Here is a 26268-nt window from a genome sequence, read left to right as displayed (position 1 = left end):
GAATCGCGACACCCAGTGGGCCTCTCTGGGTTCTAGACGCGGTGTGTCCCACACCTGAGAAGTCTACTTTGTCCCTTATACCAGGTGACAAGGAAGGCTCCCAGCTGTAACAGGGGCCCAGAGCAGTAAAGGGCTCTGCAGCTGGGGCAGGCGGCCACGCAAGCTGTCCTGCCTCTGGGACCGTACAATCTGGCCCGGGTGGCTCAGCTGGGGAAGCGCCGGACTCTTGATTTCGGTGCAGGCCATGATCTCAGGGTTGTGAGATCGAGCCCCGTGGAGCCTGCTGGAGATTCTCTCTCTCCCTTTGCCTCTGCCCCTCCTCCCCACGGAAAAAAATAAACAACTTCTGATATGCTGCTGGGCCCTGGGGAAGAGAAAACACCTGACCATGGGACACCAAGTAACCGTCATAAGGTCTGGTGGGCCCGGCAACAAACCATCGAGAGGTGAAAGGGAAGCGATCAGGGAGACGACTAAAGGTCAGGTAGCCCGGGTGGCCATGGCACGCCCCTCTGTTGGACTGTGCACGTCCTTCGGTTCACGCCTCCAGCCCTGTGGACCCCATCAGATCAACTGAATGGGGAGGAAAAAGCTTGGTTTATGGCCGAGTTGGGTCAGGGTAAGTCAAGAGCGGACAGCGGCTGAATTATAACCTCCTTTGGAGAGTGGGGGACATGAACGACGGCGCCAGGTGAATCCTGCCATTGGGCAGAGCTTTGGGGGATGTCCTTATTCGTCCACCTTGGTTGCAAAGAGAAAAGGCTGGCGGTTAAAATATTTGTGAATTTACAGTCAGCAGTGAATGGCCTGGCTAACTAGTTGGTGGTTTAGAAGGAAAAAGACTGAAAGAGTGGGAACAAGGATTGCTGAGGCAGAGGCCGGTGTATGGACCAGTGAGAGTGGGCGCCAAGCGTGATGATTTGGAATCACGTGTTAACACCCACCATGGGGCATGCGGCTCAGAGAAGACCCGGGACAGCCAAGTGGGGAAAACGACCAGGGCAGTTGACATCAGTCTTTGTTACTGGCCACCCCAGTGATGGCGTGAAGGGCACATGGACAGAGTGCACACAGTGGCGGAGATGGAGGCTACCCATGGCCCAGCAGCATGGACTGCCACTTACCAAGGCCAATCTAGCTCTTGCCTCTGTAGAACGTTCAACCTGCCAAATACAGAGCCCATCATGGGGCCCCTGGCCTGGCACCATTCCTGGAGGAGACCGACTGGCCACGACTTCATGCCCCTTCTATCCAAAAAGAGCCAATGTTTCCATCTCACAGGAATAGATACAGATTTCCAGGACGGGGTTAGCTTTCCAGCTTGCGGGGCCCCAGCCGGCACTTAGGAATTAGGGAGTATTCGATCCCCTCACGTGGGGTCCCCTATAACACTGTGTCAGGCCCAAATGACCAGCTTTCCAGCAAGGGGGTACCAGAGTGGGCCCAGGACCCTGGGACCCACTACTTGTACTGCATACCACACTCTTCAGAAGCCGCCGGTCTGATAAAGCGGTGAGATAGCCAGCTGAGGGAAGCCATCCTCGGTGAGAACAGGGCGCCATTGGCCAGGACATGGTACACACGGCAAATCAAAGAACTCAGTACAGCACCACGTTCTCAATGACAAGACTGGGGAGTCTGGGAATCAATGCGGAGAAACAGGAGTGGTTCCAATGACTGTCCCTCCCGTGACCCTGCAAGGGACTAGGGGGTAGGGGGGGAGGAGGGTTTGGGGTGTGTGTGTGTCATGTGACAACTTGCTAAGACTGAATGGCATTTCCCCCCATCCCTTTGCCTAGGAGATGGGTGGCGGGTTTGGTGGGCCATGCTGAAGCAGGTGCCTACCATTTCGTTTCTGTGTGGGCGGTTGTGAGTGCAGGGTCGCTTACCCACCAGCCCATCTCCCTGGAGAGTGGCAACAACCAGGCTGCAGCCGCTGCCACACCCATTCTAAGACTCCTGGACCAGGGCCCCGTGTGTGTTTGTATGTGTGTGTGTGTGTGCGCATGCACGCACACTCGCGTATGTCATGATGAACAAATTGCACCAGCTTCTCCCGCAGGATAGCCACAGTATGGAAGCTGGAGACAATGAGGGACTGATAACAAACTCTACTTCAAACTCCTGCTGGCTTCCGGCTCATGCTTCTGGGTTCTAGTTTGTCCTTGTTCTTTGCCACGTGACACCATCCCCTCCTGACCGCGCTGCAGACTTCAAGCACCAGCATTAAATGGGAGGGCTATGGAGGCTGTTTACCTGGCTCCCACAAGTGAGTAAAGTGAAATGTCTAGATGTCTATTGATATGGAGATACATAGCTAGATGGACAGATAAGAGATAGATGTATATTATATAGATGAGAGCTAAAATCTCTCTTTTTTAAAGATTTTATTTGACACACAGAGAGAGATCACAAGTAGGCAGAGAGGCAGGTAGAGAGGGAGGGGAAGCAGGTTCCCTGCTGAGTAGAGAGCCCAATGTGGGGCTTGCGATCCCAGGACCCTGGGATCATGACCAGAGCCGAAGGCAGAGGTTTAACCCACTGAGCCACCCAGGTGCCTGCTCTCTCTTTTTTGAAGATTTATTTGTTTGTTTTAGAGGGAGAGAGACAGCACAAGGGGGAGGGGCAGAGAGAGGGAGAGAGGATCCCTATCAGACCCCGTACAGAGTGTGGAGCCTGCCGTGGGGCTCGATCTCACGACCCTGAGATCACGATCTGAGCTGAAACCAAGAGTAGGACACTTAACTGACTGAGCCACCTGGGTGCCCCTAAAAATATAATCTCTTAATGGTTCTTCTCTGGGTGAATTCTGACTAATGCAGGGACTTTGTGCTGACCATCTTGAACCTCCAGAGGACTAGACGATCTGGTCTTCAAAGGGGGCACACCTTCTCTGGGGGCACAGCGAGAATCCCACTGAACTATAAGCTACAGCGGTTGCTTGGGGCCCTCTGGGCTCCTTGTGTCCAGGGACCAGCCGACCAGACAAGAGCTCCCTGATTGGGCGGGGGTAATTGATGATTATCAGGAGGAGGTAGGGATGTGGTTATACCATGGAGATATGGAGAAATGCGTGTGGAAACATGTTGCCTCTTGGGCCTATCAGTACTCCCTTGCCAATGGTGACCGGAGGTGGGCAGGCACAGCAGCCCCAGACTGAGAAGGGCGTTAATGACCAAGGGTTCAGTCTCCCCAGAGAGGAGGGTCTGCTGAGGCCAGCAGAGGGCGGTAGCTAAGGGTGAGAGCTGGCCGGGACGCATGGTGAAGGCAGGAGGTGTGGTGTTTCCACAGCAGCCCCAGACCCACTGCTGAGGAGGGAGTTGTGAGTTGTGCTCCTGGGAAAGAGAGGCCCAAAGGAACCCAGAAGGACAGGTGCAAGGGAACGGCTGTGGCGGGCCACAAAATGCACCACCCAGGTCTCCCTCAAGGAGGGCCTCGCGGCCCAACAGAGAGGAAGGAGCGAGGTCTGCGGACAGTCTCCAGCTGGGGGTTCCTTCAGGGTCTGCCATATCTGCAGAGAGTCCCTCTGTCCCAAGTTACACCCTTCCGGACGTGGCTCGCGTCTGGTGACCGAGCGAGGCCGGGCTACGAAGGCCCAGCCATGTCCGCCCTACACAGGTTGGACAAGACTCCAGAGCTCCCTGCCTGGGGTTGTCAAGGCTTGGTCGGATTCGTGTGGCGACCGGACTTCTCTCTGCTCAATCCTGTTTCTGCTCCTTTTCCTTCACAGGTGTTGACCCCTGATAACCTTCCAGCACCCCAGACTCCATCTCAGCGACTTCTACCAGTGAACCCAACCAGGCAAACTCCACATTTCCTGCTGTTTCTAGGATGCCGCTCTCCCCTGGTCCACGCAGAGGAACGGGAGCCCCTTGCTCTCAGAACTTTCTTTTTAAGCTGCCCTAATATATACCCAAAGGAAAAGATTTCAGATAAATCATGTTTTATGGGGGCAAAGTCCTTATACTACATGCAAATATATTTTTTGTACTCATTAAAACCACATAAAAGTATATTATGCATTTTAAAAGGTTGATTACATCAAAACCAGAAACGGCCTCCAGGCTCTCGGCTGACATAACCCACATTTATGAACGCCAGAAGCAGCTCTCCAGATTTTCTCCTGCTCCACGATATGAAGGGGAGATACTCTTTTGTAAGAACCTGAGTAAATTTGTAAATCTAAAGAAAATGTTTTATCTTGTTATTGAAGATATTTTACCAAAGAGATCCTGAAGTTGTTTTTTCAACTATTGTTTCAGTTATGAGTGAACAGAATATGATTTATTTATGGTAACTTTGAGAAACTTCCCAGGGCATCAAGGAAATAAAAAAGAAACATATAAATCATCAAACATACTTAACTCTTTCTATGCAGCAAGGGGGCCCGCAGCACTTTTTTTTTTTTCTTAAAAAGTAGTCAGATTTCAGGGCGCCTGGGTGGCTCGGTCAGTTAAGCATCCAACTCTAGATTTTGGCTCCTGTCTTGATCTCAAGGGCATGAGATCGAGCCCAAGATTCTCTTTCTCCCTCTCCCTCTGCCCCCCCAGCTTGCTCCCACTCTTTCTCTCTAAAAAAAAGAAAAAAAAAGTCAACTTTCAGTGAAAACTTTAGGGGCCAAAGATTCCAAGGGAAAAAAAAATATTGACTGAAAAACAATGAATAATTTTGAATTATAAGAAAAAAAATCTGACCCCAAAGTGACAGTGAATATTGACCAAGGAGTCCTGCTTGTTTATTAATTTGGTTCCATTGGTGCTGGAGCTTGCTTTAGAAAGCTATCAATTGGTCTTCACATTTCAATTGTTTTTATTTACATTACTATTATAGTTAATGTCATCGCTACAACAAGAGGATGCTAGGGCTTCTGGCTGGCTCAGTCAGTGGAACATGTGACTCTTGATCTCAGGGTTGTGAGTTTGAGCCCCACTTCGGGTGTAGAGATTACTTAAAAATAAAAAAAATTTAAATATTTATTTATTTTAGAGCGTGAGTGGGGGGGAGGGACAGAGAGAGAGAATCCTGAAGCAGACTCCCTACTGAGCACAGAGCCCGATGTGGGGCTCCATTCCAGGACCCTAAGATCATGACCTGAGCCAAAACCAAGAGGTGGCTACTTAACTGACTGAGACACCCAGGTGCTCCCAAAATAAAATCTTTAAAGGGGCACCCGGCTGGCTCAGCCAGTGGAACATGCAACTCCCGATCTCAGGGTCATGAGTTCAAGCTCCCCATGGGGGGTAGAGATTATATAAAAGAATTAACGAAATAAAATCTTAAAAAAATAGAGGTAAAATCTTTAAGAAGAGGATGCCGTGTCCTTTAGGGAAACCTAATAACCCATCATCAGAAGACATGGACACTTTATGGTCTTTTCCAATCATGGCATACATCTTGACTGTTCATCTCAGCTATTTATGAAATGGCTGACTCAGGTTGAGTTCAGATTGCAATAATAAGCCAGTCTGTCTTGGAGAAAGTTAAATAACCTCTACAGTGATTGAGTCTTTGGTTCATGTTTTAGCATGAAAGATGGCCCGATATGATGGAAGCATCGTTATGTGGAGTTGGACAGTCTGGGCTTGGATTCTGGACCCACCACTTACTGTCAGCGATATTGAATAGATCGTTTAATATCTCTGAGCCTCGGTTTCCTCACCTGATGATCAAGGACTGAGTAGATCGCATAAGACAACACATGTGGAAGTGTATGACACGTAACAGAGTTTTGTAGCTCGGCTTTAACCCACAGCCCCACGGCAGCCTAGGGTACTAGTGAATCTCTCAGGTGTGTCTCTCATCGTGGTCTAAGAATATACACGGCAACAACGGTTGTGGAGTCAGTAGGCATGGGATGAAAGGAAAAAAAAAAAAGATGCTTCAAGGATACCTCAGAGACCCAGGTATAAACCCATTCTCCTGGGAGAATGTCAATCTGAGCCCGCTGAAATGTAACAATCATCAGAAGACAGGGTGGGATTAATGGTGAGACGAGAAGAGACAGAGCCAGATGCTGCTCTGGCCACCACACCATGGAGATGCCACCTCGATGCTCCATATGGAAAGGAGGGCGCACCTACAACACAAGGGGGACTACAGCGTCAGTGTCTTATGGGTACAAAGAGGAAGACAATGACTTATTCTTATCTGAGCAGCTGTTGTAGGGGGGCCCCAGCTGCATGGCTCCCTGTGCCAACGGGAAATGGAAAATACTATAATAGGCTCTCTTGTCTTCATTCCCTTTTCCTAGATGAGCTTTTTCCCACTGGAGCACTAGAGCAGGGCTTTCTCCCCCCTTCTGGTATTCTTACAGCAGTCTGATTGAAGGGGGGATTGGGTAGGCTCTGACCCAAGAAAATTCCCTTTACAGGGTCTGTCCTGAGGCCAGAAAGTCCGTCACGACAGATTCAACACTTTGGCTTTAAGACTTCATATACAAATAAAATAGAAATAGCATCTCTGCAACTTGTCGCACCTTCTCAGACACATCACACATCACCGATACATGTACCGTGGGTGAGTTTACCATATTCTCTCCAGAGAACACAACTGGAGGGACAATAAGTGTGAAAAGTTTGGCTAGAGTAATAGCTGGGAGGAGACACACAGACTTGGTCAATTTCCCCTTGTCACTTACACAATGGCAATGATGATACCAACGAGGGTGATGCCCACTCACTGTATGTGATCTCTTGCTACCTCTCAACAATACTATTTATAAACCCCATCCTACAAAATGAGGAAACTGAGTTACAGGGGAATATGCAACTTGCCCAAGGTCACATGGCTAGTAAGCGGATGAGCAAAGTCTGTGCACTTAACCTCTGCACCCTACTGGCTCCTCGGAGAAAGGAGCACTGTGGGGTTTCTCTTTCACGCATCTCTGAAACCTGACCACTCATGGTGGACTTAGCTGGGTGTCACGACCAAAACCTCTTAGGTCTTTTGTTTCCAAAACAAAAATGATGGCGGCCAAGGGACAGTGGCACCAGCAAAATCTTTTCCTGCAGTTTGTTATCTGGAACCCGGCCTTTCTGTCATGAGACCTGCGTTCCCCAGTCTATCTGCAAATGAACAAAACAGCTGGAATCACAGTCTTTGGAGTAGAACCTCAGAAGGGACTTAAACACTCAACATGCATCATCCCCGTGTTCTTGTTCATCGCTGTTAGGAGTCCTCTTAGGAGCCAAACAGATCTTCCACATACACATTCCGGAAGTGCCCCGGCCCCAGCCCCAGCCCCTATGCTTTGCCTGGAAAAATCCTTCTTATCCTTCAAGGTCCAGCTCGAATGTCACCTCCTTTATGAAGTCCTTCCCGGCCCCATAGGCAGAATTCATTGATCCTCCTCTGTGCTCCCAATGGCACTTTCTGCCAGCACCACTAGGATAGGGCTTACCACACTGTTTTACTTAGTTGCGTCAGTAAGGTCCTTGAGGTCAGAGACCTGTCTTAGTCATAAATCCTTTTATCCTGCTCTCCCCAGCCTAGCACATGCCATATTTCATCAAATCTAAAACCTTATTGATTGTAAGATATACCATCATTTTATGAACCACTAAGAAAGATTCTTAAAAACTGACAATTATATTACAATATGCCATTGATTCGAAGACATGTCCCAAATTCAGGGATGTCAAAATGTTAAAAAGGGGGCAGGGAAAGTAGGTTTCAGAAGGGATGAATGATGGTAGTAAGTGCTTAGCAAATGTTTCTAGAACTGGACTGTGAACCCAAGGTGGAACAGATAATCCTAGGGCCCTGTGACAGCCCATGCTTCTTAGTAAGGAAGGAATTGGAAGTTGGTAGGGAATGGTTTGCAATTGCATTGCTGATTTCAAATATTTAATCCAACAGATTAAAGGGATGAGTGTCCTGATGTGCTAGTCCCACTAAAACAAACAAACAAACAAACAAAAACCTCCACAGCTCCCATTTGATATATTAGAAGGTTCAGTGACAATATATTCCTTAAAAAAAGATTTATTTATTTGAGAGAGAATGACAGAGGGGGAGCAACGGGGCGGACAGAGGGAGACGGAGAGAGAAGGATCCCAAGCAGATTCCGTGCCAAGTGCAGAGCCCCATGCAGGGCTCGATCCCATGCCCCTGAGATCACAATCTGAGCCAAAACCAAGAGTCAGACACTTAACTGACTGTGCCACCCAGGCATCAGTGACAATATCTACTAATCAGAGTTGGGGGCCACCTAATACAACAAATGTGATTACGGCAACAATGGGACAGAGTATTTGTGTCTGCCTTGAGTCTGCCTCTTTAAGCCATGTCAACCCAGTGCTGATCACATCTGCCCATGAAGAACAGTAACTGCCCAGTTTTCTCCCAGCTCATCATAGCCCTGCTTTAAAAAATAAAAGCATGGCGGGGGGGGGCGTGCCTGGCTGGCTCAGTCAGTACAGCATGTGACTCTTGGTCTCAGGGTTGTAAGTTTGAACCCCACGTTGTGTGTAGAGATGACTTAAAATCTTTAAAAAAAAAAAAGAACTAAAAAAAAAGCATCAAAAGATGTGACCCCTTTCCAGCTCCGAACTGTTGGTTCTATGAATGTTGCTTCCATTTCTCCTTGGCCCTCTGGACCTGGTGATTGTATATCTCTCCCTGGTCAGTGTCTGGACCTATGATTTTCATAGGGCCTTTCTGTAGGGCAGGCCTTACTGGGGCTCAGCAGCCCAAGCTGTCTCACTAAGAATCTGTGTTCTAGTGGCACCTGGGTTGCAAAGGCGGTTAGGCACCCCACCCTGTCAGCTCAGGTTGTGATCTCAGGGTCATGAGATTGAGGCCCATGTGGGGCCCTAGCTTAGGACAGAATCTGCTTAAGTTTCTCTCCCTTTCCCTCTGCCCCTCCCTGCCTCTAAAATAAATAAATCTTTGAAGAAAAAAGAATCTGTGTTGTAGCTCCATCCAAACAATACACCCCCTCTCAGAGATGGGCTAAGCCATGCACTTATCTTTTCTAGACACACTCCTTCCGTGCCCCCCTAAGCACACATAACACACATAACACACTCATGCAATATAAACCAGCTTGTCACTGAAGACTTTAGATGTGTAGTTGGTTGACAGAAATTCTCCTGGAGCAAAGACTCCTTTTTAAAAATTGTAGTCTACTAAGAAAATTGAGCCTAGTGGCTTAACACAATTTGTGCAATATTTTAAACATGTAAGCGGCTCTGTACACTAGCAATCAGGAATGGAGAGTCTTTCTGGGGTAAGGACAAAGGGCTAACTTTGAAGGGGACGATGAGGAAGACAGCCAAACAGGCACATTGTTCCTAGTTTGCTTTCGTGCCTAGACCCTTGGTGGGAAACCAGGGACCACCAGAAACCTGAAGGCCATTTTCCCTTTTCCGCAGGCTGCCAGCACCCTGGTTAGGCTATCGGGGCCCAGCCAGAAGGCACCAAGGATTACTATCTTCCAATTTAGTCTGATCTTCCCAGGCCACAAACACCCTGCTCGGCCTGTATGTCAGCATAGTCGGCCTCCCTTCAATGCCTTCCCTGACCTTAGGGAATAAAGGAAATAAGAGAAAGGAGAACAAATGACCTCATTTGTTTCCTCTCCTGATTTATTATTGACATGGTATTTGGGGGCGTTCAAACTACAAAAAAAAAAAAAAGAGCCTGTGTATGTTTCCTTTGAAAGGGGAGGAGTCTGCAAAGAAGTTCCCCCAAGTATTAGAACCAAATGCATCCAATACCATAAGAATTCTACTTCACAGGTACAGTTAGACCAGCAAATCAAACCACTGAGAACATCAGAATGGAACAGAATTTGGATGATAGATGCACTCCCTCGTTTTACAGATGAGGAATTTTAGGCCTGGAAGGTTAGTTAGCTAGTTAATGGCAAAACAGGTCCTAGAACTCAAGTGTCTGGACTCCCAGTTTGGGGATTTCCCATTAGGGAAAACACCTAAGGCCTTACAATTGTAGCTGTAATTACATTTGGCTCATCAGACTTAAAGATACCATGCAAACAGAACTATTACAAGAGGTCTTGATGACTGAGACAAACAAATGCACAGACTCAATGGGCCTAACATCTCCACCAAAGGACCGAAGCAGGACATTTGTATTCTCTGCAAGTACAAAATTGTCATTGTCCGGGCCCCTGACAGGGCCGGATTCCCAGACAAACCAAGCCAGCTGGCCAATGGCTTACCTAGGTGACATCTTATACCTTCCACGCCAGTCGGGGCCAGCTGGTGACAGAAACCAGGCAGGAAGCTGGTAAGTTTTCCCTGGTGGAATTTGGGAAGAACTGTGCCAACGACGCCCCTTGCTGGCCAACACGAGAAAACGCAGAAGCTATTGCCGACAAAATCAGGGCTCTGGCAACGGTCACAGCCATGTCCCTTAAGTCGTCTCGCAGTCTATGGGAACCGTGGCCAGGTCAAGGGAGAAAGCATGGGGAAAACAGCAGGGGGCGGGGAAGCTACATTTTTTCCAGAGATGTTTATATGTGGCTAATTAAGGTTGAATCTCAAAGAAAGCAGATACATTTTTAGGGTCCCATTGAGTCTGAACAGGCAGCTATAAGACCCAGAGACGCATGCTATGCTTATCCACACAAACAAGATTTTTATTGTTAACATCAACCAACACAGATGGAAGAATATTCACGTGCCAAGGACATATTGCTCACAAGATCACAAAATGGCTGTTGATTTGTATTCGTAAACGATTTGGTGAGTCACTACATGTCTTTGAGTGAAGTAGATATATATATATAAAAGAGATTTCTGAAGCTTCATTTCCATTTGGACTCTCGTAATACCGTCATGAGAAAGAGAAAACAGAAGCTGTGAAAGTAAGGCTTACACACTTTCACGGATAGCCCGATTCCACCCAAATGAACAACCGACTTCCCGCTGCCCACATTTTAAGTAGCACACAAAGAAAGCACAAGAAACACTGATTTGGCTCCATGATTTGCCTCATGAAAGGCTTTTTTTTTTTATTTTTTTGAGTTTTAAAAAAAATCCTCCGTCAAGCTGTCCAGGGTGCTTGATGACGTCACAGAAGCGAAGTGTTTCCTAAGCAACTCTAGGGCCCTGTTGTTTCTGGCTTGCAGGGTCTTCTCAGCTCTCAGCTCGTTCTTGATGGCGTCCAGCTCCCCACGGATCTTTTCCATCTCCAGCTCATAGTACAGTTTCATCTCTTCCTTCAGGAGTGCGTTTCCGATCTCGGTCTGCCGCTTGAGTTTCCTAACGGCATCTTTCAAATCTCGGTTCTCTAGGCTCAGCCTGTGGATGAGTTCTTTGGCTTGCTGGAGCTCTTCGGTTAGGTTCTGGACGTTTGTCACTTTTTCGGAGAGGTCATTTCTTAAAGCTTGAAGCTCCCAGTCTTTCTTTGAAGTTTCTCCCCCTGTTTCCTGGAACTTGAGGGGTTTTGCTGAGACTTCTTTCTTGGAGTTCAGAAGTTCTTTTTCGGCATTTTCAAATTCCTCTTCTATTTTCCTGCATTTCATGTTAAGTTCCTCCAGTTCTTCATTCAAAAGATTCAGGCGAAGTTTGGGCGACATTCCTTCGGTCAATTTCTTCTTTATGTCTGGTCGTGGTAGGATTGGTAATTCCTTTGTACTCCAGGTGGAACGGTCTTCTGTGCTATTAAAGCTTTCTTCGGTCACCACATCCAAGTTAGATGAGTCACAGGAGACAGAATTTGTGTCTGCTTCATTCTTTGAAAGGTTTATCTTTCTCTCTCTCAAATTTGGTTCTTGTTCTTTTTCATTTAGCTGAGAAATACATTCTTTCCTCTTAAATTTATTTTCTTCTTGAAACTTTCTACTAGACAAATTAAAAATTCCTTCTATTCTATTGGCCTTATCTAAAGTCGTTTGTTCAGAAGAAGATTCAGGCTGAGAAGCCTCATCTAGAACATCCTGTGCACTAAAAAAAGGAGCAAACATATTCTCCTTCCAGTGTTTTCTTCTAGCGTCCATTTCTCCAGGTACGTCGTCCAATTCCTGAAAGACAAAATTTAAAATCAAGGCACACTCTTTACACTGGCAGCTGGTGTAATGGGGAGAGCTACTTGTGGTGGTTCATGGGGGAAAGAACCTGTAGCTGAGGAAGCTCGCCCTCTAACTCACCGAGAGAGCTTCCGGTCCCTCTTTTACGAAATGAACACCAGTTAAGTTTCACGGACACTTCCGGCGCTCAGATTCTCCATTGCTACGTGGTGTAACCAATCAGTGCACACTTGGGGCTATTTACTGTAGAGAAGGTATTTGTATGGGAAAGCAACCGTACACACAAAAATGAACTGCTTCTCCAGAATGAAAGTGATTTCGAATTAACAGCTTCATCATATTAATAGTAGGCGAATACCTGTGCTTCCAAGGCGCTTGACTTTTTTTTTTTTTTCTAGCTCTTTCGCATTGGACTATTTAGTCATTCTTTAAAGTGACTAAAACATCAGGGCTTAATGCAATGTGAGCTGCTTTTGGTAAAGTATACCATGCAGACTTCCTTCTGAGTAACTCTGCCAAATGCCCTTCTGTCTTGACCTGCAAATTCCTGCTATTCCAGTCTTGGGCTTTGCTTTTAGACAAGACTGCCAAGTGTACAGAATTCTATCCATTTTGACAGCAATTTCATGATGAGAACCGAATGCCAACGAATGAAAATATTAACGCCGTCGAGTGTGTTCTTCTTGAGATACTGACTCCAAGCGTAGTTTTCAGGTGAAAACATACCATAGCAAATCACAACCGACTTTCCAAGTTTCTAAAAATTAGAGGATATTTATTTGTTCCAAAAGGAATCTTCCCTATTCAAAGAGAATCCATGACACACAGCTTTCCTAGCATATGGAAATATCTGATCGAGTATAACTACTCCCCGGAGCAGGGAGAAAGGAGGACCCAAGCACGCACTGAAAGGCCGCTGACATTTGAAACCACCAAACTAGCAACTGCAGCGATTGCCAAAGAGGAAGAAAAAGAAGGGGGTTGCTTTATTCAGTTTATATATTCATTTGCTGCAATGTATTTGTAGCATCGCCACAGAGAAAAATCAAAGTAGGCCTGCATCTATTTTTCCCATGCACATAAGTACGATTTTATCTTGGCAACAGAGAATGGCAATTGCTGTGTTTCTTTTTTAAAGTGATATTTTCTTTACTACTATTAAAGATGATAATGTTATAATATCATTTAGTGTGTAACACATATTTATATAACATTTCATATAATATAAAGATTCTAGTAGTAGTGGAAGCTCTTTGTAGAATTTGGGAAAATACAGAAAAGCACAAAAAACCAAAAGGAATCGCCCTCATAACCCTATGGCTCTGAGATAACCACTTTTTGGCATATTATCTCTCCAGGATGTTTCTCAACAACAAGTAGTTTAGATGTTAGATTTCCCTTGCTATGGTGAGAGAGTAAACTTGCTATCTGTGTGTACTGAACATGCCTAATCCCACCCAAGAAAGAGGGAAGGTCCTCGTTGTCCCCAAGGGTACATTCCCCACTGGCAACTACTTGGTTCTGAGGAAAGGGAAAGACACAGATATCCAGTGAAGGTGTTAGAATGATTGGTTCAAAAGCCATAAACCAAGCTTTAAGTTTAGGTAACCAGACCACATTCATAAACAGAGATTTGAAATTCATGGTATTATGTTTGCCATCGAAGCATCATCTCCTTTCTCTTGAAATAGTCCTGACTTTTACTATTCTACTAAATGCTCTATCTTTCCTTAAAGGGGAAGATCATCCTAATCCTGGCTGGGAGTTATCACGGTGGTGGGAAGAGAAAGGAACAGAGGAAAGAGAGAAGACAGCAAAGCTAATTGCCAGTCACCTTTTTTAGCATTCGCTGTTTCACCGGACAAGTCTGTGAAAGATACAAATGCTTCTAATCAGGCAGCCATGGGATACAGATTACTATTCCTCATACTTGACTCTGGATTAAAGGCACTAGTCAGATTGATCGGGAGGGGGGTGTGCAGGGGGCAAGTAAGGGGAGGACCGTATCCTCCAGGGATACCCTCTCCAGGGACCGTATCCCTGGAGATAGTGATAACGAGAAATCTGAGATCGAGACCTGAGTACAGAGAAAGGTTAAAACAGAAAAAAACTTTTTTCATTAATAATTTTGAACCTTGAGAAAGTGACTTCTATCTCCAACCCTCCCACATAAATCTCTGACAAAAACATGTATGTATTTTTTTTCTCTTCAATTTCACTACCTTTCTTCCTTGAGCCTCTATCATTTCCTGATACACTCAGTGCTTTTCAAAGAACTGGGAAGAGTCCATTTACTTTATAACTGAGGCTTAAAGAAGTCAGGTGACTTGACCAAGTCCACACAGCTTGTAGTGGTAAAACTGAGACCCTGTCTCCCAGGTCAGTGTTTTGCTCTAAAATTCTCTTTATTCTTTGGCTGGTTTCACTCCACAAGCTGAAAGAAAACAACCCACTACTTTCAGAGCTTAGGTACTTTTTTTAAATGGTCACAAAAGGAGAGAGGAAAACTGAAGGGGGGGAGGGTAAGGAGAATTGCATGTCACATATCAAAGGACAGAAAGAGAAAGGTCTGAAAAGCCTTCTGGAATTTCCCTCCCATGGCTTACACAGGACAGGGTCAAGGGGTCTCTGAGCTGCCTTTCTTTCTTTTTCTTTCTTTCTTTCTTTCTCTTTCCTCCTTCCTCTCTTTCTTTTTTTCCTCTTTCATTGGCAAGTTATTCTTCAAGGGCTTGTTCCCAAATCTAGTCACAGAGTACGGCAATGCCCAGACTGGGGGCTAAAAGCTGCCAGTCTCATTTTCTCTTCCCAAACTGCACTGTTTGTTTTTTATGCAGAGCAAGTATGACATTAGTATTCTCTGGCAAGGACAAGGAATATGCTTTGAAACAATGACACGCCTCTACCCTGCCAGGGCAGCCATTTTGCTCTCAATAAACTTGATTGGGTAATTTGTTGCAGCACAGGGCAAATCAAACCAGAAGCCATTACTGAAAGTATAAGCGTGTGTTTTTAGTGGATCAATTGTGTGTGTTTATTACTGTAACTATCTACCCAACACTACATTGGCCACTGAAGAACTAAAGGGTAAGGGAAGGAGGTCCAAGAGAGATGAAAAATTTCAAGAAACAAACAAGCCAGAACACAGGAAAACAATCTGAAGTCATGTGGCAAAAAATAACATTAATGGTCCTAGAGACAGCAATGCCCCAGAAGTCCTTGGGACTGCACTGTTAAGACGAGGGTGTCCGTAATATGGCTACATCTACTCACTTGTGCCTGACATAAATTAATAATAGACTCCTGATTGTTCTAGTTAGTGTCTCTCTGAAAACATCACCATTTATCTTCTGGTGACTTTCTTTTTTGGTGGCAAAGTAGTAGGGCATTTGGGTGGAGAGTAAGGGATCTCCTGACTCAAGAAAGTAGTTTATATTCATTTAAGAATTTGGGAACCACTGATCAAAGAAATAGCAAATAAATGTATAATGTAATGTGATGTCACATAAAAGAATTGTTGAGAGCTAAGCGAAGAGTGATCATTCATTATGGATCTTCAGACAAACCATTCCATAAAAATCTCAGGCGAATACACAGCTACCCTCAAATAGCTCCAGAAAATAATGCACAGCTATTTGCTGTGAAAGAAGAAACCCACAAAACCATCTCATTTCCATTTTCAAGGTAGGGGGCCCTGGGGAATAGACTCATATTAACGTGGGTAAGTGGTTAACTATGTGAAATCTAATTATTTGTTTTCTAAAATATTCCTTTTTAAAATCACATGCTTTAGGGAAATTTGCTAAGCTAAAAATCAAAGACTTTTTTTTTTCCGTTGCCTTATCTCATTTACATTGGAATTTGATTTCAAACTTTCAGGACCAACTCTTTTGCATAAATCTACATCTGTCTGCAAAATGCGATCATTCTTCCAGGCGGGGGTAGGCAGGGACCGGGAAAGAGTTCTGGAAAACCTCCAGAGGCTTCCCCCACCCCCCTCGCCCCGCCAGAGTGCTTCATCACAAACTTCATAAATTGGGAATGGCGGTTGCAAAAGGTCCTCTCCAACCTGGGATGCTCAAACTGCTGTCAGGGCCCTCAGCCCCCCAAGCCAGCCTCGACTAGAGGCGTGGCTTGTAGTCACAGCTCAGGAGCAGCAGGGGGGAAGACAAAGGGCCCTTCTTAGTGCAGGAACTTTCCCCCATTATTCTTGGATGGCTTCAGTTCTTCCAACCCTCAGAAAAACTGCTTGGCCAAAATAAGGAAGGAGGAAAAAAAAAAAAAGTCTGCTACAAAGAAAGTCACTGGCCTGGCTTCTTTGCTCAATTGTCTGATCTGTTCTCACTTAAAAGCAGTAGTTCTCGGCCTTTTTTTTTCTGCCTCCACTGTTCCCAGGCACAAAGCACTACCATCATTACCATCTCTCCTTATTGGAGAAAATTCTGGCCCCTCTAGGGGAACTTCTACATTCTCCACCCTCTTGAGAATCACTGGCTTGCAGAAAAATGTTAAATACCAAAATGAGGACCCAAATGAAGTGCCCGAAGTCAAGGTGGGGGAACACGTTGTTAGCGTGCAGAATTGTGGGGACGAAGGAAAAGGAAGTTCTCGTGAAAGGAATGGTGTGTGAGGATGATGGTGACAGAATCTTGAGGGGTGGCAGATATCTTGACTCCCACACTTTAGAACAATGAGAAAATTACCTTTTGTGAGCCTCAGTTTCTCCAGGTATAAAATAGGGACAATGTATACCCATTTCACAGGTGGTTAAGAGAAACGAATAAAACCCTAACCGGAAGCAACTGTAAAGTCCCCTGTAAACAACAAGTTTTGTTCTTTTTTAGATTTTCCTTCCCCTCCCTTGGAACAGAAACCAGCCAGTCAAACAACCCAACCCTTCTCCAAAGAGAAGTGTTCCAAAGTTGCCACCGGGAAGTTATCACACCCCAGAAAGAGTCAGCTGGGGGAAAAAAATGTAGGTGCTATTAAAACAAGCAGTGAGGACCCTAAACTCAAATCTTATATTAATTTGGGGAAAGTCAGCCCCAAATCCCGAAGGTGGCAGATGCCCTCACATTTCTGAAACCAAAGTTGATTCTAAGGTTGTCTTTTCCACAACTGAAGATATTTGCATTTTATCTCCAGTTGCTTTGCCCAGAAATTTCCAAATGCCCCAGTGTTTTTCAGAGCCGCCAATAACTCCTTAGAAATATCACAGTTGGGAGTACCAGTTTGAAGATTAGCAAGGATGACTCTGCACTCTTGATTTTTTTTTCCCCAGGCTGCTTCCACAGCATTTCATCATCCTTTTACTTCACCGATACATTGTGATCTCCTGGCATCTTACTCATCTTTTTTCTCGACACACAGTAGCCACCAACAAATACCTCTTGAATGTATGAGCCTTAATATTCTTTCTAAAAATTCTATAATGCTGTGATTCTAACCAAGTTTTTGTACAGCCTTATAACTTCTCCACTGGTGTATGCAATAGTATTTCAGGGGAAACGGTAGGAAAAGGACTTTTATTTTTTTCCCCTCAAAGTTTATTTGGCTTAGTTAAAGCCCCCAGGACCCTTTCTCTTTTGTATTTTCATGAGGCTTTTTTGAGAGTGTACTGAGAGTGCAGATTAACGATCTAGTTACGAGGTTGAAGACTTGATGTTGGGTGAGGCTCTGGGCTTCTGAACACCAACGGTAACAAGATATCAGCCCGCACAACTGTACTTACACTCTCCGACGTCCAAGGTCTTCTATCAGATGCCGCTGTTCGCCTTCTCCAGTTTGAACTGAAAATAAAATCCCCACAGCATAATTAGAAAATATAATTAACCAGAATGCCCAAATCCGTGTTTATATCCGAGATGCAGCTTAAAATGACAAGTGATATACTTAGAATGCCGTGTGGCCTATCTAAAATGTGATGCCAGACACTTTGAAGCAAGTTTTCTTTTTAACTTGCCAACCCACTTGCCCAACTGTTACGCCACCACGCCTTCCGTCCCCAAGCAATGCAAATATCAAACAGGACAAGAATCATGGTGGTAGGTATTGCATAGGGTGTCTCCCAGCCTCCAGCCTTTAGCACCTACCGAACAAATGAGCCACTGCTGGTGGCCAAGGGAGCATGCTTGTTATTAATGAGTGTGCCAAGAGCCACGTAGCAGAAGGCTGGAGCCTAGGCCTTGCCTTCCTCCCCCAGAGTCCAGTTAATTTGTGAAATCGGTAAAAAAGGAAAGTGATCTCGATTTTTTGCTTCAATCTCTCAGGGTCCTAACATTTGAGCCAAGTGCTCACTTCACGGGACAGATTGTCTCCCCTATTGTTTGGCAGATACTGAGAGTGAGGCAAAGTACCGATGAAAACTGGGCCCTGGAAACGGTTTTGACCCTCCCAATTCTTTGTTATTAGTGTGAAACTATTCCTCGTACAAGAAAAGATACGGAGTCACCTTAATTCCAAAGGCTGAGTACTTTATTAGTATGGAAGTCACATTCTTGCTCTAAAGCTCTATCTGTGCATGCATAGTTTGGGGGTTTTCTCCGTAAATGGTTAACAAACTCCTGCCATCGCTGCTTCCAGTGGGGAGAAGGGGGCTCGGGTCTGGGCGGTCCCTCCCACCTCCCCGTCTCTACTCCCTGGCGGGTGGAGTTGGGGGGGTGGAGGGGACAGCGGGCGAGGCCTGACCCCACTCCTCCTTCCGCACCTCACTCCCACACCCTGTTCCCTGGCTCCCCAGGCGCTCAGAGGGGAGCAGAGAGCCGCAGTGGGGGGGTGGGGGAGGGTGTTCCCGGGGTTGGGGCGGGGACCTGGTGTCTGGGCCCGGGGTCCCTCAGCGGGGAGCCCGGGGGAGCCCGGGGGAGCCCCGGCGCTCCCGCGCGCAGACGTACCTGGAGACGTGGGTGCGGTCCGGCGGGCCCTGGCCCCTCTTCCCCGAAGCCAGCCACCACCGGCGGGCGGCAGCCCTGGGCTCGGCACTGGCCACCGCGACCCGGCCCGGCCGGCGCGGGATAGAGCCTCTGCAGTGCAGCGCCAGCGCGGGCCGCGCCGTTGCCTAGCAACCGGCCGGCCGAATTTAAAGGGACCGGGGCGCCGGGGCCCCGCGCCGAGCGCCGGCCGCTGCCTGCCGCCAGTCGGAGCCCGCCCGGGCTCTGAGCATGCCCGGTGGGGCGGGCACAGCGGGCGGCGGCGGCCCGCCGGCGACGGGAGCTCAATCGGCCGAGGGCTGAGTCCGGCTGGGAAGGGGCGAGAAAGTGCGAGGCGGCCCCACCCACCGCGGGCTTTTTACGGAGGGTCTGGGTGACTCACAAAGCCACCTGGACAGGGCGACTGTGCGGGGAGGAGGGCGTGGCGCAGGGCTCATCCCCAGGCCTGCCGTTTCGCAGCCTGACTTCGGAGAGGGTTAGGTCTGGAAAGTGGCCTGGGTGCGCTTCAGGGTCCCTGACAGTGTGGCAATGCACCCTGCCGCCCACCCCCACGCTCACCCCCACGCTCACCCCTGCGCCTCTGCACCTTGGTCCGGCCGGAATTTCTGTCTCTGGCCAGGGTTCTAAGGCCGCGTGTCGGGAGAGCATTGTCCCCCGTTGTGCCCCAGGGAGGGGCTGGGCTTGTGTCTCTCTGGTAGCTCAGGAACTTCCCCAAAGCGCTGCTGCACCCATCTGAGCGTGAAAATCTATTGGGGCGCCCTCAGTCCTACACCACTGCTGTCTTCTAGCTTCAAAGTTTGCTCCCGACTTCCGGCATTTGGCCGCGGGGGGAACAAGCCGGTGTTCTTCATTATGTTAGAGACTTGAGTCCCTCCATTTGGTTGAATAAATAAATGTTCTTCTCACACTGGGATTAGCCCGGTTGCCCGCTGCTGATTCTACCATCACTAAGTTGGTCACACACACTGATAACACACTGTGGCTCTGGTCCCATGTAGACCCAGCTGGGCCTGACGAAACGATAGACCCCGCAAAGGCTGTGGGCCTGGAACAGAGCGGGACTGGGGGGTTCAAGATTGTGATAACTGTGACTTTTAGGGGCGCCTGGGTGGCTCAGTCGGTTAAGGGCCTGCCTTCAGCTCAGGTCAGGATCCCAGGGTCCTGGGATCCAGCCCCGGGTAGGACTACCTGCGCCGTGGGGAGCCTGCCTCTTCCGCTTCTCCCTCTGCGGTCTCCCTCTGCCGTCTCCCTCCGCCGTCTCTCTCCGTCCTTCATGAATAAATAAATAAATAATTTTTTTTTAAGATTTTATTTATTTGACACACAGAGAGAGAGATCACAAATAGGCCGAGAGGGGTGGGGAGGAAGCAGGCTCCCCGCTGAGCAGAGAGCCCGATGTGGGGCTCGATCCCAGGACCCTGAGATCATGACCTGAGCTGAAGGCAGAGGCTTAACCCACTGAGCCAACCAGGCACCCCTAAATAATCTTTTTTAAAAAAAACCTGTGACTTTTAGAAAGGCTCCTCCCTATTTTCTAGAAATGAAACATTGGCTCTGGAATCTCAAGTGAAAGGTTTCAACACAGTTGGAAAAGGGACAGTCAAATTTCTCCAGACCCAGCAAAGGACTGATTTAGAAACAGTGCCAGGGGGGGTGCCTGGGTGGCTCAGTCGCAGGGCGTCTGCCTTCAGCTCAGGTCACGATCCCAGTGTCCTGGAATCCAGCCCCACATCGGGCTCCTTGCTCAGTGGGAAGCCTGCTTCTCCCTCTCCCTCTCCCACTCCCCCTGCTTGTATTCCCTCTCTCGCTGTGTTTATCTCTGTCGGATAAATAAAATCTTTATAAAAGAAAGAAACAAAGGAAGGAAGGAAGGAAGGAAGGAAGGAAGGAAGGAAGAAAGAAAGAAAGAAAGAAAGAAAGAAAGAAGGAAGGAAACAATGCCAGGATACATTTCGAAACTTCAAAACTTCTTGAGAACCGGATCTAACAGGTGTTTGGGAGCTGGTGAAGTTGTATTCAGAAGCCCCGAGGCCTAGTTCTCAGTCTCCTTTTTCCTCCTTAGAGAACCAGTGTCAACAAGGGTTGGAGGCAGGAAGAGGCCTAATGTCATGGGTGTTTTGTTACGGACTCTGTCAGTAGTAGTTTGTGGGAGTCTGACAAAACCTATTTTCTCCATACTAAGCCTCTACATTGCCTTGCATTTATCATTTCTGTTTTAATTATTTTAAAAGGGTCCCACTTATTTTTGCTTGACATAGGATCCCTTATTAATGTACTAAAAGAATCTTAATAGCTCTGTGCCTCAGTTTCCTTGTTTGTACAATGGGAATAATAATTGTGCCTAGCTCCTAGGAGCGTTGTGAGGATTAAGTGAATTAATACTTTCAAAACCTTTAGAGCAATGCCTGATGCATAGTAACCCCTATATAAATGTTTGCTATTAGGGTTAGTACTAGTCATCCTCTTTTATAAATTTATTACCCTCCTAAAAATACAAATATAAGCACACAGATGGTGCTAGCTTAGAGTGTGATCTAGGAAGGGGATTCCGACGACTCAAGACTCAAAATTCCAAATCTTTATTTCAGATGGAGTCCCAGACTCCCTTTAGGCAACCCCACTCCACTCTCATATCCCTGAAAAAATGCACAAAGGGTTACTTTGGTCTTGCTGTATTTCTATTTTTAAATATGGTGGGTCACTTTTTTTTATGTACTCAAAGTATCAAATGGCAGAAAATCAACAACAGAGAGGACAGAGAGTTCTGTACTCAAGGCTACTGCAGACTTGGAGATCGGTTCTCAAATATGGAAGTCAGAAAACAGTTTCCTATCCTCTGGAAACTAATCAATACCAAGGCAACAAGGCGCCTGGTAATAATGGAATCATACGGTCATAGGATGGAGCTCAATTTTCTTGTTTTACCAAGTAGCATGTTGAGACCCAGAGAAATAATGTGATTTACCCTTTGATCACACAGCAAAATAAGCTTCTTTTCACTTCCCTGATGAATGATCCTTGTTTGAATAGACTCAAACCTGGGATATTTGAGGCAATGAAAAAATATACACTTATGGGTGTATATTGTATGTTGATAAGTATTTAAATTATTCAGGCAGAGAAGAATGGCCGACATTTCTTACACCCCATGACCTATACATTGGCAGATTCTGTTGGCTCTATCTTCCTAATGTACCCAGAATCTGGTGTTTCTCACTATCTCCACCATTAGCACCCTGATCCTGGACCCCGCCGTCTCTTGTCTAGACTGTTCCAGAGGCCTCCTAGCTGCTTCTACCTTTGTCCACTGTATTTTTGTCCATAGCTTTGTCCATAGCTTCCTATGGCTCCTGCATCAAAGTGTCACAACCTAGATGGCTTAAAACAGCAGACCCGGGGGCGCCTGGGTGGCTCAGTGGGTTAAGCCTCTGCCTTTGGCTCAGGTCATGATCCCGGGGTCCTGGGATCGAGCCCCGCATCGGGCTCTCTGCTCGGCGGGGAGACTGCTTCCTCCTCTCTCTGCCTGCCTCTCTGCCTACTTGTGATCTTTGTCTGTCAAATAAATAAATAAAATCTTAAAAAAAAACAAAAACAGCAGACCCGTTCTCTCACCGTGCTGGAGGCCGAAGACTGAAATCAAGGTGTGTGCAGGGGTGCTTCCATCCGGACACTCTGGGAGACAATCTGTCTCTCCTAACTTCTGGCTGTTGCTACCCATCTGTGGCCTTCTTTGGCTTGTAGACACATCACGCCCGTCTCTGCCTCTGTCTGCACATGGCGTTCTCCCTGGGTATCTGTGTGTTTTCATATAGCTGTCTTCTCTTTTTGTGTGTCTGTGTGCCCAAATTCCCCTCCTCTTATAACAACATCCGTGGGGCGCCTGGGTGGCTCAGTGGGTTAAAGTCTCTGCCTTCGGCTCAGGTCATGATCCCAGAGTCCTGGGATCGAGCCCCACATCAGACTCTCTGCTCGGCAGGGAGCCTGCTTCCCTCTCTCTCTGCCTGCCTCTCTGCTTACTTGTGATCTCTGTCAAATAAACAAACAAAATATTTTTTTAAAAAAAGAACTTTAAAAAAAAATAAGAACATCCATTATTGAATTAGGGCCCACTTTAATCCAATATGACCTCACCTTAACTTCATTAAATCCACAGAAACCCTAGTTCTAATAAGGGCGCATTCACAGGTACCGAAGGGTAAGAATTTGAGCTTCTCTTTCTGGGAAGGACACAATTCAACTTACAACACAGCCACCATCGACTCTCTACACACATCCAGAGAGACGATTATAAACCATTAAGTTAGATCATGTTACCACTTTGCTCAGGATTCTACAAAGGTTCTTAATTTTTCTTAGTGAGAGAGAGAGAGAAAGAGAGAGAGAATGAATGAGGGGAGGGGCAGAGGGAGTGGGAGAGAGAATCTTAAGCAGGTTCTGTGCTCAGCAAGGAGCCCGACGCAGGACTCCATCTCACGACCCCAGAATTATGACCTGAGCCGAAATCAAGATGGACACTTAACCAACTGAACCCCCCACGTGCCCCAAAGGATCTCAGTGTGACTTGCAGTAAAAATTAAAATCCCTATTTAACTAGCCCTACAAGATTTGCATTGAGAATCCTCCTAATTTCTCTCTTCCTTTTCTTAAATTTCTCCCAATGCCTGTTTATTCAAGTAATGATCGCTGTGCACTTCAATGTGTCTAAAATTGGGCTATGTGCTAGGTGTATTCGGATAGCCAAATGTGATCGGTGCAGAGAAAGAAGTACTTACAAAATGAGGAAGGGTTCAGGGCCCCTGGGTGGCTCAGTCAGTGAAGTGTCTGCCTTTGGCTCAGGTCATGATCCCAGGGTCCCTAGGACTGAACCCCGAATTGTGCTCCCTGCTCAGTGGGGAGCCTACTTCTCTCTCTCCCTCTGCCCTCCCCTTGTCCTCCTCCCCCGCACCCTGCTTGCTCACTCACTCTCTCTCATGCTCTCTCTCAAATGAATAAAATCTTCTTAAAAAATTAGGATGGACCCAAATGAAGCAGTGGCCAATCAGATAGGAAAGGGGTTTGAGTCAAGGAATTCTTTTTTTTTTAAGATGTTTATTTATTTGACACAGAGAGAGAGAGAGAGAGAGACAGCAAGAGAGAGAACACAAGTGGGGGGCAGGTAGGAGAGGGAGAAGCAGGCTCCCTGCTGAGTAAGGAGCCTGATGTGGGGCTCGATCCCGGGACCCTGGGATCATGACCTGAGCTGAAGGCAAATGCTTAACCTGCTGAGCCACCCTGGCGCCCCTGAGTCAAGGAATTCTTAAGCCCCTTAGAAGCTGAACCAACTGAACTGGTCTGGAAAGATGAACAGTGCTCCTCCAGGCAGACAAAAGAAATAAAAGCAGGGGGAATAGCATGTACAAAGGCACAGAAGTGTGAAAGAGCACGACAGTTTGGAAAATCCAAAATAATTCAGATTTCCTGGAGCTTAAAGTGTGGGCAATGGGTGGGGGCAGCCAGAGGGAGAGTAAGAGCCCACAGCAAAATGTCATACTTGTCAGTGAAAATGATTTTGGTTTAACAAATTGAAATATGTGAAGATCCAAATAGATGCATTCATGGGGTTGCTTTACCTGACAAAATCATTTAGTTTGAGTCACAAAATATTTATTGATTTATCTGCAACATGTCAGGTAGTGTGCTAAGTACTGGGCACTCAACAATTAGTAAGATCAACCAGCCCCAAGCACAAGAAACATGAAGAAAACTACACCAAGACACATGATAAACACATTGCTTGAAACCAGTCATAGAGAAAATCTTAAAAGGAGCCAGAAGGGAAAAAAAAGATAGGAGATTTCTCATCAGAAAAAGGGCAAGCCAGCGGACAGTGGAACATCTTTACAGTAGTGAAAGAAAAAAAAAGTCAACCTAAACTTCTTCACCCAGTAAATAGATCTTTCAAAACAAAGGCAAAATAAAGATTTTTTTTTTCAGATATACGAAAGCAGAAAGAGTTCAGCGCCGAGAGACCTGAACTCCAAGAAATGTTAAAGGAAATCCTTCAGGCCTCATATAGGATGAAAATCTGGATCTATATGGGGGGCGGCTGGCTGGCTCAGTCACAAGAGCATATGACTCTTGGTCTTGAGGTTGTAAGTTCCAGTCCCACACTGGGTGTAAAGAGTCCTTAAAAATAAAATCTTTAAAAAAATCTGGATCTATACAAAGACATGCAGAGCCCTCAAAACAGTGAATAGGGGGTAGGTAGGAAGGCAGTTTTCTTACTCAAAAATGATACAAAAAGGGCCCCTGAGCAGCTCAGTGGGTTAAAGCCTCTGCCTTGGGCTCAGGTCATGATCCCAGGGTCTTGGGATAGAGCCCCATATGGAGGGGGAGGTCTCTGCTCAGCGGAGAGCCTGCTTCCTCTTCTCTCTCTCTGCCTGCCTCTCTGCCTACTTGTGATCTCTGTCTGTTAAATAAATAAATAAAATTTTCAAAAATGATGCAAAAATGATCAATATTTTATGGGTTTGTAGCATAAGCAGAAGAAAAGTATATGACAAAGACAGCCCAAATGTTGGGAGGCAATTAAGAGAAACACAGTATTGCAAGGTTCTTGTACTATATGGGGGGGATACGTAGCACTTGAAGGTTCCAACATACACAGATATCAGAGGGAGATATCAGAGATATCAGAGGGAGTTTAGTTTTAACTAAACCATAGTTTAGTTAAATAACGCCAGTCTCTCAACGACAGTTCCATTGTCATTACCATCCTGTATTAACTGTGAGTAATCACAGGAGGTACAGCCTTTGCCGCTGTCTTTTCAGTCCACAAAAAACGAGGTAATTGATGGATGTGGGTCACGATCACCAACCAATCACGTCACTTCTTTCAAAGCTTGTTGGCCACTGGTCAGTTCATGCACAGACAGCAAAGGGGGCACTTCTGTGGACTCCATGAATCCCAGTGATAAAAGCCAAGTGACATTTTATAAGAAAAAGAGAGAATTGACTAACAATTCTTCTGCATGTGGACGTTCAGTTGTCCCAGTACCATCAACTAGACGTTATGTTATATGACTTGATTTAAAACTGACCAAATAACAAAAGCAGCCTACAAAATAATTTTGTACCTTTTTCATGTATTTTACTTTTTTGCCTTTCTGTGCTGTTTTCCAAATAATTTATTTTTATTTTTATTTTTATTTTTTTAAAGATTTTACTTATTTACTTGACAGAGAGAAAGAGACAGCGACAGAGGGAACATAAGCAGGGGGAGTGGGAGAGGGAGATGCAGGCTCCCAGTGAGCAGGGAGCCCCATGCAGGGCTGGATCCCAGGACGCTGGGATCATGACCTGAGCTGAAGG

At 46.4% G+C, this 26268-nt stretch overlaps 1 protein-coding gene across 1 annotated transcript; it reads right to left on the bottom strand.

Annotated features, from left to right (window-relative positions):
- Positions 1–10942: 10942 nt before the first annotated feature.
- Positions 10943–19014, bottom strand: CCDC160 (coiled-coil domain containing 160). Its single transcript, XM_080794888.1, has 3 exons — positions 18883–19014; positions 17724–17781; positions 10943–11989 (listed from the first exon to the last, which is right to left on the bottom strand). Exon 3 carries the CDS (start codon positions 11963–11965, stop codon positions 10994–10996), a length of 972 nt encoding a protein of 323 aa, XP_080651014.1. The 5' UTR covers positions 11966–11989; positions 17724–17781; positions 18883–19014; the 3' UTR covers positions 10943–10993.
- Positions 19015–26268: the final 7254 nt, after the last annotated feature.

This window comes from Martes martes (genome assembly GCF_963455335.1).
Source record: "Martes martes genome assembly, chromosome: X".
NCBI classification, from domain to species: Eukaryota; Metazoa; Chordata; class Mammalia; order Carnivora; family Mustelidae; genus Martes; species Martes martes.
The sequence above is the reverse complement of the archived record's forward strand: the minus strand, read 5'-3'. Positions and strand labels throughout refer to the sequence as shown.

What these genes read in the sequence shown, in the direction of transcription:
- CCDC160 (XM_080794888.1), bottom strand. Translation starts at nt 11,965, where the DNA reads ATGGACGCTAGAAGAAAACACTGGAAGGAGAATATGTTTGCTCCTTTT.